General features: G+C 43.7%; 2 protein-coding genes across 4 annotated transcripts; one reads left to right on the top strand and one right to left on the bottom strand.

Annotated features, from left to right (window-relative positions):
• Window positions 1–132: 132 nt before the first annotated feature.
• Window positions 133–10,543, bottom strand: LOC138961826 (TIP41-like protein). Of its 3 annotated transcripts, none has more exons than XM_070333499.1 (8): window positions 10,470–10,543; window positions 9,328–9,495; window positions 8,061–8,240; window positions 6,012–6,108; window positions 5,516–5,647; window positions 4,465–4,560; window positions 3,872–3,934; window positions 133–3,319 (listed from the first exon to the last, which is right to left on the bottom strand). In XM_070333499.1, the coding sequence occupies exons 2-8, from the start codon at window positions 9,462–9,464 to the stop codon at window positions 3,179–3,181; spliced, it is 846 nt and encodes a 281-aa protein (XP_070189600.1). In that variant the 5' UTR covers window positions 9,465–9,495; window positions 10,470–10,543; the 3' UTR covers window positions 133–3,178. The 3 variants fall into 3 exon arrangements, with proteins under 3 accessions (XP_070189600.1, XP_070189601.1, XP_070189599.1); XM_070333500.1 differs by having other exon boundaries at window positions 9,328–9,490; window positions 10,355–10,516; XM_070333498.1 differs by having other exon boundaries at window positions 10,355–10,515.
• A 2,278-nt stretch (window positions 10,544–12,821) lies between these two features.
• On the top strand, window positions 12,822–18,224 carry LOC138961821 (uncharacterized). The gene is made up of 3 exons (XM_070333492.1): window positions 12,822–13,871; window positions 15,323–15,463; window positions 17,123–18,224. The coding sequence occupies exons 1-3, from the start codon at window positions 12,822–12,824 to the stop codon at window positions 17,855–17,857; spliced, it is 1,926 nt and encodes a 641-aa protein (XP_070189593.1). The 3' UTR covers window positions 17,858–18,224.
• Window positions 18,225–18,704: the final 480 nt, after the last annotated feature.

The following is an 18,704-nucleotide window of genomic DNA, read 5'->3' as shown; positions in this document are numbered from 1 at the left end:
CATGTGTAACATTTTATGTCAATACACTGAAAGGAATACACTCACATATATGTGGGCGCACGCCACATTTGTTTGCACACACACACATGCATGCGCATGCACACTCTCACTCATATCGTACAGCAGTACACAGTAATTTACCATTGCATATATTCAACTGACATTGCATAAAACACATCAGCAAATACCTAATTTAAAACTATGCTGTCATTGCTTTAGTATGCAGTTTGACCATGTTGAATCAAGCTGTTCAAGTAGAAGAGACAAACACTTACATTGGCAATTTCAATTCACGCAATCTACTCTGACAAATGCAACAACATTCTAATCCAATAAAATAATTTAACTATCTGTACAATCACTGTACATTGCACTAAATAGCAAAACATTTGAAAATAAAGGAAAAGTGTACAATGTACTTCTAAACAACGCCCAAACATCATATCAACACATGACATATTTGAATAAAGTCAATACCTTATATTTTTGCTTGGATGTGAAACAGATCTTTATCTTCATATCCCAAATTGCAAAACAAAAGAATCAAAAATGGGAGACCTGCACTTAGTTGCTGATCAAATAATGTGAAAAGCAACATAGGTGGCAGCTAACAGTATGGCTGATCATGTTAATACACAAACTGAAATAAACAGTCTGAAAATACTGATATAAAATGAACTGATTAAAAGCTAGTTTAAGTTCTAAAATACGTAATGAAGCAGTTTAATTATGCTTCAACTTAAACAAAAATTACCAGTCGAATGATTGTGCATGTGTACAATTTGCAGGCATTGCTTTCACATGCATAGAAATGTGTCAGGTGATCATTTCTCTGCTCTTCACTCTTCACAAAGTTTGATACCACTGTAAAAACATTTCTTGTTAAAAGAATTGTAGATTATTGTAACATTTAATTATTGACAAAACACAACGTTACATTTACAGTATGTCGACTCGGTGATCTTTAAAGTAACCATACAGACAAACAAGTATGATACAAATAACGAACTTATCTCAAAATCGTCGATGAAACTCGCTTGCAAGATGTTGGCATCATCATGTGTATCATATGTGTTTGTCCGTCTGCCTACTTAAAAGACCACTGGGTGACGTATTGTAACTGTTATACGTTATTTGCGTGTTTGACCAAAATATGTCATTTTACACAGATCGAGACGTCGAGGTGAACAATGACTGTCGAGATCTGTGTAAAATGTCATATTTTGGTCAAAAACGCAAATAACATTTATGTATCGATCGAATTCCTTTCAGGTACTATGACTTTGTTGTTGTTTTGACGATTGAACGAGCCCGGGCACACACACATGCAATCAAACACATAAGCTTCATATTTGGGCGTTTCAGGTTGACCGAAACTTCAAAGGAACTACAAAACACACGTCATGTACTGACTTTGTTGTTGTTTTGACATTGAACAGCACACACACATGCAATCAAACACATGACGTGTGTTTTGTAGTTCCTTTAAAGTTTCGGTCAACCTGAAACGCCCAATTATAAAGTTTTGTAGGCCTCTGACGTCACATGACTCAAAGAAGGGAAATCCAATCTCCAATCAATACATAACGTTTTGTTTTGTCAGAAATTAAACTTTCCAATAACCTACAATTCTTGTTTTTTTTATTCTGAATGTCCACAACCCATACAAACCCGATAGAGTTATTTCCACACTTCGTCTGTTGTTTACAAGAGAGGTGGGGAACGGCAGTGTTGCTGGGAAGGGAATCCCTGTCGTTATGCCACTCGCCTGAATGGCACACTCAGCAGTGTCAACGCTAAACACTGTCACGTTGTTTCGTTACATATCCCAGCATGCTAGGACTCGCTCTTACAACAGACACACACAAAAACCGGGGATGTACAGTGAAACCGCCCCTTTTAACTCATTTTCTCCCAGACCCACTCATATGGCTCTATCTGACCAGGTAAGGATATATCCGCTCAGACTGTTAGCTTCAGTCGCTTACTGTAACATCCATCTAACGCCTGCATTCCAGCGTGTTGATACACAGTTTCTACACAGTTACTACAATTCTGAGTGACCTGCTGCAGCACAGCTGGTCTCGGCCAAACAAAACTTGGTCAACATAGGTGGGGTAGAAAGTGTTAAGACCCCCCAATTTCAGACTCCCTCCTTTTTTAATTTAAGACCTTGTTTTCTCAGACTTTCTGTTCTTAACCTCTGTAAAATTACCCCCATTTTAAAACTCCCTCTTTTTAAAGACCATATTTTCTCAGATTTTTGGATGTCTTAAAAGGGGGGGTTCCACTGTATCTCGAAAAGGGAACACTGCCCGTCCACAACAGTCATGCCCTTTCATGCCCACATTTCTTAATCTGCTTTTGTTCATACATCATACGCTGGCCCGAAACTGTTACTCAGGGTCACTGTGCTTGGCTGAGGGAAGTTATCAGGAGGGTGGTACCACATGAAAAGCTTAGCGAAACTCAGCCATATTGATCCTAGCTCTGGTTTCATTAAACGCACTGTGCATGCATTCTGCAAATTTTTCAGTCATGAAAATAAAAAACCACATGGCTGAACAATAGACGAATTCTAAAAATAACTCTGTCAGGTTTGTATGGTTTGTGGAAGAGTGAATACCCTTGCCAAAACCTCTGACAAACATTGGAAGGGCCAATCACTAGCGATTGGCAAGGGTATTCACTCTTCCACAACCCGACGGAGTTATTTCAGAAAATCGTCTGTTTCAACCCAATCATACATTCTTGAGGCTATCCAGTGAACAATGTTGTGTTTCTGTTGGCTAATCCTCACAGATTGCTCTCAGTCTTACGGCTTGCTTTGACGACAAGGACACTACAGTGGTACCTGTGAGGAAAGGACAGTCTTGGGACCTGCCAAGTGTCCTCACATTGCAGGTGGCCTGTCATGACAGGTAGATTTTGGTCAAGATAATAGACTATGGGACAACTGAAGCTGTCCTTTAATGGGAGGTGTCCTCCCATAGGTGGGGCTTCACATCACAGGTACCACTGTACTTGAATGAGTGCACAAAAAGGTAACAAGCCGGTGCTGCCAGAAACACTGTCCCTTTTATGTACATGCCAGAAACACTGTCCCTTTTATGTACATGTTATCACACACACAGGCATACAACAGTCTATCCCACACGCAGACACGTCTGTGCAGCTATCACCGAGGAACCTCCTTATCTGTGTTTTCCACTGCAGCCAGAGACTCTGTGCCAGGAAACACCAGTTTCTCATACAGTTCAACCCTAACTGGAAGGTGCTTGGAGATTTCGTTGGGATCTGTTAACACGTGGGCTGGAACCTGCAAAAACACCACATCATGAAGCATTAAGGGGGCACATGGCGTGATCATTTGTCAAAACCTATCACTGGTAGTTATCAATGCATCCTCATAAATCTGATAAAATAATGCACATTAATGTCAATATGTTATATGAGCTTTCTTTCTTCTTTCCATACCATCCCGAAGAAGGCAGTTACATGCCGAAATATTGATTTAAACTTACCTAACCTGGTTACTGGTGTGTTTTCTTTTTAGTTATATGAGCTTGTATGTAAAAAAAAATTTTTTTTAAATGTGCGCGAATTTGTAATTAATGTCTCCAAAACACACACTTTGTCTGACTTAACCCCAGGAATCCAAGGCTGCTCACAGTGCAATCCGTTGACAGGTAATTATTGCTGCTCCAAGCTTAAGCTACATTTGGCTTGTACCATACTCAGATGTAACTTGAGCAATTTTCACTTTTCAACAAAGCTATATCCAGAAAAAGAATAAAGCAGAACTATCTTACCCCGATACCTCTGGTTTAAGCAAGTTTAAGTGATAAAAGAATTGTGGTAAAATGCAAACCTTTAGCTTATCTGTGGTTTCATCCTTGCATGTGTACTCCCTTAAGATGTAATTCCATGAAGTCTGCACACAAAAAGAGCAAACTGAAGTTCAGTATTCAACTTTTTCCACCTTAGAAAGGAACAACCCACAGACTCCATGTAGTCATGCACACATTGCACCCTATTGTGTAGGTGTATAAACACACACACACACACACACACACACACACACTCACGCACGCCCACACCTGCATGCGTGCAAACACACAAACACATATCTGGAAACCTGAGCACTCTCTTTCACTCACTCACTCACTCACACGCACACACACTCACAATCTGGAAACCTGAGCATGCTCTTCACTCACTCACTCACTCACCCTCTCTTCTCTCTCTCAATTGTCTGGTTTTCTCTTTAATTACATCAAATTTCCACCACGATTGTGAATGGGTTGTTGGCCTATACAATAAAATCAGTGTTAGTCTCTCTCTATCTCTCTCTCTTCCCTTCCCTTTTACTTTTCCCCTTCCTAATCGTCCAACTCCAATGACGACAAAGCTTTCCACAGACCAGTCCACCCAATGAGACGTGTTTCCACTAGGCTAGCTCACCTCGTGGTAAATCCTGGTGTCAGCGATACGAACCATCACCTGGTCCACACGCATGAAGAAGCGCAACAGGACGAAGAAACTGGTGGGCATCACTCGCTGCAAGCAAACAACACAGTGTTGGTCTTACTAAAAAGAAGTGGGTGAGGACACCCCCGTCCCCCTCTCAAATAGTTCTGCAAGATACATACAAGCTGGGAAAACGTAGCATTATACACAATACACCACAACACTCTTGCTGATGGAAGCTGTCGTATCTCTCGATTGCAGAACTGATTTCAAGCGCAAAATGACTCTTCAACCAAAAATGTCAGATGAAGAAACATGGCTTTTTAAAATAACCGTAACATGCAAATCAAGTGTAGCCCCATTCTTGTGTGAAACTTTGGATTTTGTTAAAAGCGATTTGGATTAAGAGTTAGTTTCAAGTTGATTTTTCTATTGATCATCTGGATGTATTATGGGTGATTACCTGTCAAATATGTTGGAAAACATCGCTCAGTGTTCTGTAATTCTCAAGAACACTGTCGTTGATTGTCCGTTGATGTTCGGTGGTCTAATAACTCACAGGCCATCTTTGCCAGTGAGATGATACAACCACCATGAGAAGCATCTTTAACCTAAAATTCAACATCCACTCTCCCACACTTCAAGCTTGTATTCTCTTACCTCCCTTTATAGTCACCACCATTTCTCCACACCAAACCCTCACAAAACTAGTGTCCCTCTGGTTATCTTCACGCTACAGGATATCATCAAAATCAGCCTCTTACCCGTAAGATTTTCATATTTCTGTACTCACTTTGAGAAAGCTATACCCTATAAAGCCCCGTTAGAAAAACACTGACCAATGTTCTGAGACAAGCAAGAACACTGCAGTGCCCTTACTCTTACAGCATACAACAGGTTTATTTTGTTCAGCTTACATGAATACAGTGATAGCCAAATAGACCTGTAACAAAGGGTGTCTCTTTTTTGGAGGTGTCCTCTCCACAAAGCCTGACATTCCAGGTACCAATGTAATTTAAATATTAAAGCGGTCAGTGAAACTCACAATTTTGACACTTAGAATGGAGCAGCCATTGTCAGACAGTTCATCCTCAAACAGCACGATGTCATCGTAAAAACAGATACGTTCACGCTGCTTTAGCTTTTCAATGTCAATGTGTTCGGATGTTTCTGTCACCTGAAAATACAAAATCAGACACAATAAAACAAATGATCACATACCAATTTCTCAAACATCAGGCTCAGGTTTAATAACAAAATCGCATTCAGCTTATCATCTCCCTAGTACAGTCATTCACTTTGAAAACAAAACATAAACTTACAGATGTGACAGACTTTAACACCAGCAACAGGAAATATTAGTCTCCAAGAAAAAAGGTTCAAAGTTTTCCTCAACATATTCTGAATTTGTTGAGGAAAACTTTGAACCTTCTTTCTAAGAAACTTACATTGTTCTTGCACCCAGACACTGACTGATTTTGTGTTAAAAGTGATAAGGATCCATGATCAAATTTGAAGATCAAAAACAAATGCAGCATTACTTTCATTGCAGGCTTCCCACAGAGTGTGCCTTTGTAGTGTGTGCTGAACGTCCAGTCGAATGGCTTCACCACGTTCTGAATGTGTTCACAGTCAGCCCTGCAGTCATAAAACAAGCACATACCAATAGACGAATTCCGAAAATAACTCTGTTGGGTTTGTATGGGTTGTGGAAGTGACCCTGTCTTGCAAAACCTTGTACCAATAATTATTGGAGGGGCCGAAGGAACGAAATTGTACAGTAGTCAAACCCTACTACTGCCGGCTCCTGAACCACTCTGTTGACGGCATCAGGGTTTCATTCTTCTTCTTCTTCTTCTGCGTTCATGGGCTGAACCTCCCACGTACACTCGTGTTTTTTGCACGAGTGGAATTTTACGTGTATGACCGTTTTTTACCCCGCCATACGCCGTTTTCGGAGGAAGCATGCTGGGTATTTTCGTGTTTCTATAACCCACCGAACTCTGACATGGATTACAGGATCTTTTTCGTGCGCACTTGGTCTTGTGCTTGCGTGTACACACGGGGGTGTTCGGACACCGAGGAGAGCCTGCACACAAAGTTGACTCTGAGAAATAAATCTCTCGCCGCACGTGGGGACGAACTCACGCTGACAACGGCCAACGGGATACAAATCCAGCGCGCTACCGACTGAGCTACATCCCCGCCCACTAGGGTTTCATTTACTAGTGCGGCTTGCGCCATTGGCGCATAACATCTCAAAATTTCCCATTGGAATTCCCTTCAGTGTGTCAAAGGACGCATTAAGATTACGTACCACTGTGCCATCCAAAGCACACTTTTCACGGGAGTACAGTGTTCGAAAAGACCTAAGCAACAAGAAGAGCAAACGCTCGATCGAGTCACTTTCGCAGTTCTGAATATTATATGAGGCATCAGATGGACAGGAAGAAATTGCTATTCACAACACAATGAGTCACGTTCACATAAAATTTGAGCCCGGTCACTTTTATAGTTTCCGAGAAAAGCCCAACGTTAAGTTGTGTGTTGCCGAACAGAAAAGGCTAGTTATCTCCCTTGTTTTTCTGATAACGTTCGTAAAAGGCTACAGATGTAAATACTTTGATGTAAAGAATAATCCTACAAAGTTTCAATCACATCCGATGAACTTTGTCAAAGATATAAAATGTCTAATTTTTCCTTTGACGCTGACCTGTGACCTTGAAAAAGGTCAAAGGTCAACGAAACCATCGTTAAAGTGTAGAGGTCATTGCAGGTCACGACTAAACAAAATATGAGCCCGATCGCTTTGATAGTTTCCGAGAAAAGATATAAAATGTCTAATTTTTCCTTTGACGCTGACCTGTGACCTTGAAAAAGGTCAAAGGTCAACGAAACCATCGTTAAAGTGTAGAGGTCATTGGAGGTCACGACTAAACAAAATATGAGCCCGATCGCTTTGATAGTTTCCGAGAAAAGTCCAACGTTAAGGTGGTGTCTACGGACGGCCAGCCAGACGGCCGGACAGACTAACACTGACCGATTACATAGAGTCACTTTTTCTCAAGTGACTCAAAAACGCACGCCAAGCCGATCAACTTGCGAGTTTGTAAAACGCGCTGTGATTGGCTTTTAAAATGTAATTTATTAGTATTCAACTAATCCTGCGAACTATCTGTGCGGGACCGATCTGTGCTTGCGCGTTTACCTCTGTGGTATGCCCCCACAGAAAATGTTGATACAAACAAGGAAAATGGAGCAATCTGAGTCAAGAAACTTCCCCTAATACAACTTCCAAAAAGTTAATTCAAGAAGACAAATTTGGATCAAAACAAGGAAAATTGACCGATCTGGTGCAACCTGAGCCAACAAATTACCAAACTAAACCTTCCAAAACCGTAATTTAGAAGACAAAGGCCGGCTCCTAGGGGGATCCGGGTTCATGCCGCCCCATACCCAACCAAGATATGGATTAAGTCAAGTCAGAGGTTTTGTTTCACACAGCAGACCAACTCGCAATGCATGGCTTCCAACACTTTTTCCTACCACCCGCACTGAAGCATTGTGATGGCTTTTACTGAGACCCTCACCTTGCTTCTCTCCAGACCTTGGCAGCGGCGACCTTGAGGGGGTCATTGTGAGCGTCCACCATCTTCAAGGCGTCCAGCGCACTGAACTCGATGCCAAAGCCATCTTTGTGTGTCAGCGTCAGCTTGTTGCCGCCAAACACCATCTCAGGAAGCTGGGGTAGCTCAAGCTCTTTCTCAAACCTAAAAAGTTATTGGAACAATGGAATACCCCAAGTTATTGGAACAGTGGAATACCCCAAGTTATTGGAACAGTGGAATACCCCAAGTTATTGGAACAGTGGAATACCCCAAGTTATTGGAACAGTGGAATACCCCAAGTTATTGGAACAGTGGAATACCCCTTTTAAGACTTCTAAAAAAAACACGAGAAAATCAGGTCTCAAAAAGGAGAGAGCCTTAAATTGGAGGTGAATTTAAAGCGGGTCCAAAGAGAAAATCAGGTCTTAAAAAGGAGGGAGCCTTAAATTGGAGGTGAATTTAAAGCGGGTCCAAAGAGAAAATCTGAAGGTCTTAAAAAGGAGGGAGCCTTAAATTGGAGGGGAATTTAAAGCGGGTCCAAAGAGAAAATCTGAAGGTCTCAAAAAGGAGGGAGCCTTAAATTGGAGGTGAATTTAAAGCGGGTCCAAAGAGAAAATCAGGTCTTAAAAAGGAGGGAGCCTTAAATTGGAGGTGAATTTAAAGCGGGTCCAAAGAGAAAATCTGAAGGTCTTAAAAAGGAGGGAGCCTTAAATTGGAGGTGAATTTAAAGTGGGTCCAAAGAGAAAATCAGGTCTTAAAAAGGAGGGAGCCTTAAATTGGAGGGGAATTTAAAGCGGGTCCAAAGAGAAAATCTGAAGGTCTTAAAAAGGAGAGAGTCTTAAATTAGGGAGTCTTAAAAGGGGAGTCCCACTGTGTCATCACAACTGAGTGCTATCAGTTCTCTTGTTGTTGTTCATTTCACTACATGCATCTATCTGCTGTTCTTACAATTACGTGTTGACAGAACATAACATGACTGCCTCTATCACAAATATTCTTCATAGTTTGAGAGGATACCTGCTGATGTTATCTGGATATTTATTTTGTGTTTGCACATGCCTGTCTGTGTGCATGTCCCTCTCTACCTCAGAACCAGTACACCTGTGTAGAAGTACATTTGTCTGAGTAAGTACGACCATACATAAAATACATTAGCATCATTCATAGATGTGAAAACAAATGTTTTCAATGTAGTGTGTACGTCTGTGCATCAACAGTTTATGATGAAAGAGTGCCCCAAGCGTCAGACCTTTCTCTCTCAGCTCCGTCTGACTCCAGAATGTGGGACTTGATGGAAGACATTGTCCACGGGCCGAACTCTCCCTGCTGCACCTCCGGCTCTTTCCGCTGCTGCTGCTGCGCCAAGTTGTTCTGTCGACTGGCCATGGCTGTCTCCCTCACTGTGATTGGTCCTTAACTGGACATCAAAATCCACCATTAGTAATGGAGCATGAAATATTGAAAGTTCAAATCAAAAATCCTATGCCCGTTTCGTACAGACAGGAAATGCTCGGAGGCTAGCCACACGTTAGTGAAGCTATCCATGAAACGATTCTGTGCTTGCCAGGTAAGATTAAGAATAAGAATCAAATAAGATTGATTGAAATCAAGCGTTTTCAGTGTACAGCCAACAGGATTGCATCCATGGTCATCGCTATAGAGAGATGCTTGCCTATTCTCGCCACATCCTAGCCTTGCATAGTAACCACGAACAGTCCCAAAGAAATGCTTATTGAGGCCTAACGAATGACGTCTCACAACGTGCGCGGTCGTCCTTGGCGGTCAAGAAAGCCGCCGCGATCATTGCGCAGACAACACTTCTAAACCGCCAATATTTTTTGTGCGCATCACGTGCTCCACATAAATCGGCCAGAAACGAAGCAATTGGGAAAACCTGGATACATGCGTGTACCTAGCTTTACTGCCAAAACCAAGTCATTTTGCGGCTAAAAAAAAAAAGGGGGGGAGGGGGAACCTATGTCAGTATGTGTCGGGGGTTAGCGTGTGTGAGATACACTACGGTGGTTTAAAATGAACGGTTTGAATGACTCAATGAGAAAATGTTGTATATATATATCCACAACAACACATTTTGTATCCAGGCTTCAAGGTTTAATGTGGACTTTTTTAATATAACATAATTCTAGGAACACAAAAAGAAACACACACACGTGCGAAACCTTGATAAATTCTGACTTAGCATGATCGTCACCCACAACTTCACAATGACTGAGATGGATGTGTGACTTCTTAACCACGCACCAAGGATAACTTACCACAAACAATGAATGTAAATCTACGGATGAATTTTATAATGTCAATACGAAGGACAAGACTTTGTCAGCAGCCGAAAAACAACAACGACCATGCGTATCCTTCGAATATACTAACTTTGTAATGAACTTGCTGTACAGGCAACCAGGCGGAACCTAAAGCAGGCAGTTGCAAGCTCCACAGCGAGCCATTTGAGAACATATACTTTTGGAGTTAAAATTTCAGCACGGATAAAACCTTTCTCGGCAGAACGAAAGAAAACCCTTTTTTTAATTATGTGTGCAAATACGTATAAGGGAACTCTTAGAAATAATCCACAGTTGCTCGGTTTTTCTTGTTTCCCTTTTCGCAATAAAATATTTGATGCACTGCTGTTTCACTGATAAAATCTCGATCCACATTTTTGCATGACCGATGTAAACAAACAGCTTTCTACGTTTTGTGAGTAAACCTATGACCTTCTTTGCTTTATATTTTATGTAAGTAATGAGTGCATACATTTTAAGGAAAACTGAATCGGTGGTAACATGTGACGCTGATACTGGTCTCTTAGTTGATTCATATGCAACAAAAAGTTTGTTATGCAGTAAAGTCGGCCCACAGGCGGAAGGTATCGTTCACTGGACCACTAACTAAGTAGTGGTCCAGTGAACGATACCTTCCGCCTGTGGTCAGCCACTGTGCCACAAACCACACTTGGTCAGTTTCAGTCATGTTGCGATGGTTGTTTCCATCGGATAAGCTTACCAATAAACCATACGTAAAAAGTCTCCGTTCAGCTGTAGTATCATGTACGTGGTTTTCGGCATCAGAAAGCCCGAGGCGGCAGGACGTCAAGTTTAGCGTGGGCAGTGCCGCTGACGGGCCATTTTAGTTTGAGCGTGCATAGTAACGAACGGAGGTGACTGGAAAGAAATCGGGATTATATGCATTTTAATCAAGAACGCCTTTAGAGTCCAGAGGAGTCAGTGATGGGGAGACTAAAGGTACCAAGTGTTTTCAGGGCCGGACTAGGCGAAGAGGAGGGGGGGGGTTGCCAGTGGTGGCCCAGGGGGATGTCCCCCCTGGCGGCAGGGGCGGATCAGTTCATTTTATGACTGTTTTTTTTCAAAAGTATATTGTGAAGATATGGGTGTGAAGGCGCGAAGCGCCGAGCCGACGGCGCGAAGCGCCGAGCCGACGGCGCGAAGCGCCGAGCCGACGGCGCGAAGCGCCGAGCCGACGGCGCGAAGCGCCGAGCCGACGGCGCGAAGCGCCTAGCTTGCTAGGGGGGTCCGGGGGCATGCCCCCCCGGAAAATTTTGAAAAAAAGGATGCAAAATGGTGCAATCTGGTGCATTCTGAGGATGATCATTACCAGTTTCAGGCAGCAGATTTTGTCACTGATTAATACCCCAAAAATTGAAACTCAATGTAAAATAAAGAAATGCATACCTCATTCAATATTTTTATTTTTTGGCTGGGGGGGGGGGGGGTCCGGAAACCCTAGAACCCACCACCCCCTCCCCCTCGTTGTGGGGGTCAGGGGGCAAAGCCCCCTGAAGCTGACGGGTAGGTCATATTCTGAGATAGGAAAATGGTCGCTCCTTGCATGAAACGGCATAAAATAAGCAATAATAAAAAAAAATTAAATAAGTAAGGTACATGTTTAGGCTAGGGGGGGGGTTGCGCAACCCCCATAACCCCCCCGGTAGTCCGGCCCTGGTTTTCCACACAGCTCAAGCGCGACGTCTGGTCACGAGGAACAACGGTGTTAGTGTCGGAAATAAGAAGTTAATTATTTTGCGAGTAAAAAAAAAGTCGACTGATTACCTTCGCCGGAAACATAATTTCAAAAATACACTTGGAGAAGCCGAGATAACGCGGAGGGTGATCCGCACGTACAGATAACTATTGTCGCCATTTCACATCGCGCGGAGTCGGAAAGTGGCTGTGTGAAGTTGAAAATGGACTCACAAAAAGCAAGAGTATTCACTCTTTCACAATAAGCAAGTGTGAATAATTCAATACTCTTGCTTTTTATGAGTCCATTGCTCTCAAGGGTCATTGTAGGCCAATCCCTAGCGAGGGGTGTGTCTGAAACACGTGGAAACATGCGGAAAGCTTGCCTCAATAAAAGCATGAGTATTGGGTCACTCTTTCACAGCCCATACAACCCGACAGATTTTGTATCTGGAGTTCGTCTAGAGCTTCTAAGTTCAGCGGACCTTTCAAGCGTGACAGTGACTTAGGTTGCACATACATCACGGAAAAGCAGCCGACTGATTCTCATCAGTGCCGTAAAGCCGCGTTCTCAGTTCTGATCCCAACATGACTGTTAGACTCAAGGAACAGCTTTAGTGTAGTTCGCCACCCCACTATTACGTACTGAGCACGGAGTCAAGTTTTCTTATAGTTTGTATTGTATGGTCAGAAAATAAAATGTATGTCTTATGTCACGTCGTCATCGTCGTCTTTCACGCCCTTCGCAATGTTCATGTCATTTTCAGACACGATTAAACCATATTCCGAACTGACGCCCTCTAGCCACTCTGACGCAATCATGTCGAGTGATGACGTCACCGACTCTCACATCACCACCCTTCTCGATGACATCAAGCTAAACGTTGACACAGAGATGTTCAAACGTCACTTAGAAAAGTGCTCCCGCCGAAAACTTGAAACCTGGCGAGACAAAGATGACCTTGACCTCATGCATCACGCCATCATGGAAAGCAACTTCGTCGTGGTAGGAAACTTCTTCGCCCTGGGCTTTTTCAAACCTCCACACGAAGTGATGACGTCATGGCTATATGTGCACGTGGCGGCTGTGCTGGGCCAGAGGACGATCGTGTCCATGCTGCTGCAGGAACGCCCCTACGACAACAGGAAGGTGGTGCTGGACTGGCCACTCTTCCACAGGGCCATCGCCCCCAAATTGGACGTCAGCAAAGTGACCACTTCTATCGTGCCCACCGAAGAGAAAGAGAAGACTTTCGCCTTCCTGCCCCTGGATCTCGCGGCACGTTACGGGCACGTGCAGAGCGTCAAGACCATCCTAGACTTCCACATCTTCCGCGCGCACCAGTCACAAGGCGGTGTGGCTTACATAAGGTCGTCCGTTGCCAAGACAACGGGTCATATGAACATGGCGTGTTTGCTGGACTCGCCCTTCGCTCTGAGGCTCCTCCTGACGGATAAACCGGAGGCCGAGGACGCTAAGAACGCTCTGGACATCTCTCTGAAGAAGGCCAAGCCGGAGTGCGTTGATGCCTTGCTGAGATTCGGGGTGGATACCAAGCGACTGTTCGGTGGGATGAATCTCTTCCACGTCCTGTTTGCATACAGCAAGTCTTTCGAGGAGTCCTGGTTCGAGTCCTTTGTCACTGTGACGTCCGTGTTGCTACGTCATCACCATGACGTCAACGAGTGCAGACCGTCACGAACCTACCCTTTATACAGTCTACTGCGTTGCACGCGCATTGCCAAAATGAAAAATTCGGCGCCTTTTGTCATCGCCGCACTTCTTCTGCTTCTACAGGTTAGTGACATCATCATCGGACATCGTCGTCATCGTCATTGCCATCACCAACGCAACCATCATTATCGTCATCTTGTTCTTCTCCTCATTTCTTCTTCTTCTTCTTCGTCGTCGTCATCGTCGTCTTCATCATCATCATCATCATCATCATCATCATCATCATCATCATCATCATCATCATCATCATCGTCGTCGTCGTCGTCGTCGTCACCATCGCCGTCACAACCATCACTACCTCCACCATCATCTACATCAGTGAGTAATAGTAGTACAGTATAGACCGGTTGTAAGAAACCCGTGTGGACCCAAACTTTAGGTTTCTTATATCCGGTGTTTTCTGTAACCGGTTTGACCGGATATAAGAAAATATTGCAAGTCGACTTCCTTATAACCAGTCAATCGTTTTTTCTATGTAAAATTGATGAGAGAGAGAGAGAGAGAGAGAGAGAGAGAGAGAGAGAGAGAGAGAGAGAGAGAGAGAGAGAGAGAGAGAGAGAGAGACTGCAGGAGAGACGATTCACTGAACGATAATAGTTTGGATAGTCAGTCAGGGAGTTAACTGGAAGAGATACCGTCAGACATTATGACATACAACCACGACAAAAGATTGCACGTTATGAGTCAGAGAAAACGTTAGACCAACAGACCAGACCAGTCATTCTGGGATTGCAAAGGTATTGCACAATAAAAACAAGCTCTCTTGGATCTCACAAAACAGCACAAAGTAAGCATTTAGCGACAGCCTTGATGGTATCGATTTTAAGTGGGCGTCGAAACCAATAAAGGCTCGGGCGCTCGCGAGCACTGATTTTCTGTCGGAACAGACTACAACAATGAAGGCGTGTTCGCTTTTGCAATTCAGAATTCCTCCCACTTGTTTCGATAAACACCTGCTCCTCACTCACTCCTTATTTCAGGACAAAATAAAACATACACAAGAACTTCGTCCTAACGGCTCTTACGTGGACTAACAAGGGACACAACTGACAAAAAATAACTTTTGATGTGATTTATTTAAGAATGTCCAAAGAAGGTCTTATCAAATAACCAAAGGGAAGTAATCGCTCTTTATGCATACGACGTGACATGTGTAATAGAGTAAGCGAGAGTTGTATGGAACCTTTTCTCCTGGCACCTGAGAGAATAACAAGCATTGAAATGAACAAGCGACTTTCATCCTCAATAAATTAATTATTAATAATTTAAAAATAAATATTATTGTTGTCTGTTTTATCCATTTTAAAGGCCGTTAGGACGAACTTCTTGTGAATGTTTTGTTTTGTCCTGAAATAAACGTTCCAAACAATTAACCTTTCTTGTTCTAGTTTTTGTTGTCGTTGTTTTTGTATCCGTTTTTATTTTTGTATTTACTTACTATTTATTTATTTGTGTGTGTGTGTGTTGTTGTTGATTTGGAACGTTAGCAGTGTATCTGTGTCGGAACCTTGCAGGGGGGAGCAGACCCCAACTTTGACGAGCGTTTCGTGGAGGAGGCGGTGCGGGATAAGGAGCACAACACCGCGTTCGGCAGACAGCCCTACCCCTCAGCCCTCCACTGTCTCATCGACGCTGCTGTCAACTACATGGAGGAGGTCAATAACAACCTTTGTTAGAATGTTTCCGTGATTTTTTCTTGATTTTTTTTTGGGGGGGGGGGGCGGGGGGGGGCGGGGGGGGGGGGCGGGGGGGGGGGGGGGGCTAAGCTGTATAGCGTTGCAAACTGTAAATTAATAAATCAATCGTACATTTTAAATCTGGTTCCGAACGATTTTCTGTGTGGGCAACAGGTGAATGACGCAGAACACGTCATCAAATACGTGTACAAGTGTTCAGAGCTGCTGCTACGTCTGACTTTTTGATTAGTGTGTATTAAAATAAGCGAAGGCTGAATGAACTTTTCACTTTTGTATTCATCGAGTGCAGTCATTAAGATAAATTCCGCTCAGCAACTTACAGAAGAATGTCAAACCTCCTTCGCGCACACAACGCTGGGACAGCACGTGCAAAGTATCCTGACACAGATGTCAGATACTGCTTTTCTGGTTTGAGATGTAGAGGTTACATGCCGAGTCTCAGTGATTATCAAAAGTAATGGTCGAAGTTAGCGGATCATGAGAAGCTCGCTTTTTCATGACCGCGAACTGAGACCATTATTTTTGATAATCACTGAGACGAGGTATGTAACCCCTTTATTCCTCCTTTCTTCAGTTATTCAAAGAAAAGAGGAGTTTTTGTGCGAAAGTTTGATCGAATCATATTCACCCAACCAGTCTACCTGTGCAGGCGATCGATTAATGCGCGGTTGTATAGTTCCATAGTTCCGTGCAAATCATTCAATTCTGTTAACACTTCTTATCAGTTTCCATGTTTTGAACTAAAATCAAGTACACAGTTATGTTGTCATTCTGCTGTGGTGGTAAAGGCAGATAGTGTGTGTTCTGTTCATGTTTTGGTATCGCTCAGGAAATGTTCTTTCCTCGAATGTGACTAGCAGACGAAGTTTTACACACACGTGTTCCAACGTTTAAAACTGTATGAAGTTCAGTTTTCTGGGGCAAAATAGTGTATGAAACCGCGGCATGTTCTTTACGTTGATTAAATGTTTGCAATTGTGATCTGTTTATAAAATGAAATATTGTTGAAAACTGACCGTCGGATTGCAGTCTTGTCGATGCAGCCGAAATCTGGAAGGGGAACTACTCGTGTCGCTAGACAAAGTATGAGAGTTACTTTTCCTTGGAATCTTGCTAGCGATAAACGATTGTGCGCGGCAGATCTGAATTCAGAAAACAACCAAACTCATGGATTTTATATTGAGATTCATGTGTTCAAGCCTGTAGTTGCTGGTTTAAATGCGGTATGGTTGTATTGTTTGCTCCAGAAATGTATATTTTGTACATTAGAGTGTTCTGAACTTTTGAGTCGCAAAAAGTAGATCCACAATGTGTACAGTCTCTACCCATGAGCTATCGAGGATTCAGGCCCGTTGTTGGGTAAGTGATTTTGGTTGTTGGGTAAGTTACCGAAAAATAACTAGCCCTACAAGTTTACAGAGAGAAAGAAGCAGAGGGGGGAATAAGGCTCGTTATTGGCTCTGTCTGTCTGCCTATCTGTCTGTCTGACAGCTATAATTAAATTTTTTTAAATAGAACGACCCACAGGCTAAGCTGTATAGCGTTGCAAAGTGCAAATTAATAAATCAATCATACATTTTAAATCTGGTTCCGAACGTTTTTCTGTGTGGGCAACAGGTGACTGACGCAGAACACGTCATCAAATACGTGTACAAGTGTTCAGAGTTGCTGCTACGTCACGGTGCAGATGCGTCATACGTGGGCAAATACCGAGACGCGTCAGGCGAAGAACGAGAGAGACGCGGCAACGTCCTGCACGTGCTGTGTGACGCTGCGCCCCATCTGGGTCGAATGGACAACACGCTGCTGCTTCTGCTGCTGCGTCACGGTGCAGATCCTGACGCATGCGTCGACGGACGGTTCCCTCTGACGTCATACTTGGACGCAATGTTCGGTGGGTTTGAAGCCCTGGAAAGTGACAGCCATGAGAAACAAGTTTCCCCTGCAGTGAGAAGCCCCAGATCTGTTGGTTCACCTGCTCTTCAAAGGCGAGGTAACAGCACCTCAACGCTAACGAACAGGCCTGCCGCTGATGACGTCAGCGATGACGCCGAGCTGATCACTGACGTCAGACGAATGTGTCGCATGCTGGGCTTCATGTCGCTGAAGAACCAAAATATCTGTGCGAATATTGTTCGCGCGAGACTGACGTCACAGGCAGGGGAGTCGACTGACGTCAATAGAGGACTCAAACGCGCACTGGAAGAGATGGAGAAGTACACGCTGACTGCCCCGTCATTGCGGCGTTGTTGCGCCATGTTGGTGTGGCGTCACTGTCGACGTCATGTGGGCAACGTGTACGCGCTTCCCGTGCCTAAGCCTCTCATCAACGTCGTCATGAACAACCTGTGACGCATGCTTTTCACTCACTATAGTCATTCACATAGCCAATAGACCATTCACGAAGAGTGCTTTTTAGACATCATAGTGATACATACAGCCAATACACCCACCATTCAAGAAGAGTGCTTTTGTGATAGGCCAAAAATCCAGAATGATGGATCACTTGTTAACAGTGTTTTTGAAACCGAGAGCATAATCTTTAACAGCGTAGAATCAGCTAGCGATTACAGTTCTCGACTTGTGTGTGCTGAAGGGACATTAGCTTGAATGATTGCTTTCTTGCAGAGTCACAGTGAAGCACACACAAACACACACACACAAACGCGCACACCGTGCACACACACACACACACACACACACACACACACACACACACACACACGCGCGCGCGCGCACACACACACACACGCACACACACACACACACACACACACACACACACACACGCGCGCGCACACACACACACACAGGCTGACACACACACACGCACGCGCACGCGCACACACACACACACACACACACACACACACACACACACACGCGCGCGCGCGCACACACACACACACACACACATACACACATACACACATACACACACCCGCACACACACACACACGAGGATAAAACCCACTGTCTTGGGGGGAAAACATGAGGATCTTGTGACCGTCGGACAAGCTGTCATTAAGGCACGTAAGTAGAGGTTACATGCTGAGTCTCAGTGATTATCAAAAATAATGGTCGAAGTTAGCGGATCATGAAAAATGCGAGCTTCAGCGAGCTTTTTCATGACCGCGAACTGAGACCATTATTTTTGATAATCACTGAGACGAGGTATGTAACCTCTTTATTCCTCCTT

Source organism: Littorina saxatilis, linkage group LG3 (genome assembly GCF_037325665.1).
Source record: "Littorina saxatilis isolate snail1 linkage group LG3, US_GU_Lsax_2.0, whole genome shotgun sequence".
NCBI classification, from domain to species: domain Eukaryota; kingdom Metazoa; phylum Mollusca; class Gastropoda; order Littorinimorpha; family Littorinidae; genus Littorina; species Littorina saxatilis.
Note: the sequence above shows the minus strand (reverse complement) of the source record. Positions and strands in the feature narration are given on the sequence as shown.

Coding starts and splice junctions, on each gene's coding strand:
- LOC138961821 (XM_070333492.1), top strand. CDS start 12,822: ATGTTCATGTCATTTTCAGACACGATTAAACCATATTCCGAACTGACG. Junction 13,872..15,322: donor CACTTCTTCTGCTTCTACAG/GTTAGTGACATC, acceptor GGAACCTTGCAG/GGGGGAGCAGACCCCAACTT. Junction 15,464..17,122: donor CTGTCAACTACATGGAGGAG/GTCAATAACAAC, acceptor TGTGGGCAACAG/GTGACTGACGCAGAACACGT.
- LOC138961826 (XM_070333499.1), bottom strand. CDS start 9,464: ATGGCCAGTCGACAGAACAACTTGGCGCAGCAGCAGCAGCGGAAAGAG. Junction 4,561..5,515: donor CCATTCTAAGTGTCAAAATT/GTGAGTTTCACT, acceptor GTTTGCTTGCAG/CGAGTGATGCCCACCAGTTT. Junction 3,320..3,871: donor AAACCACAGATAAGCTAAAG/GTTTGCATTTTA, acceptor GTGTTTTTGCAG/GTTCCAGCCCACGTGTTAAC.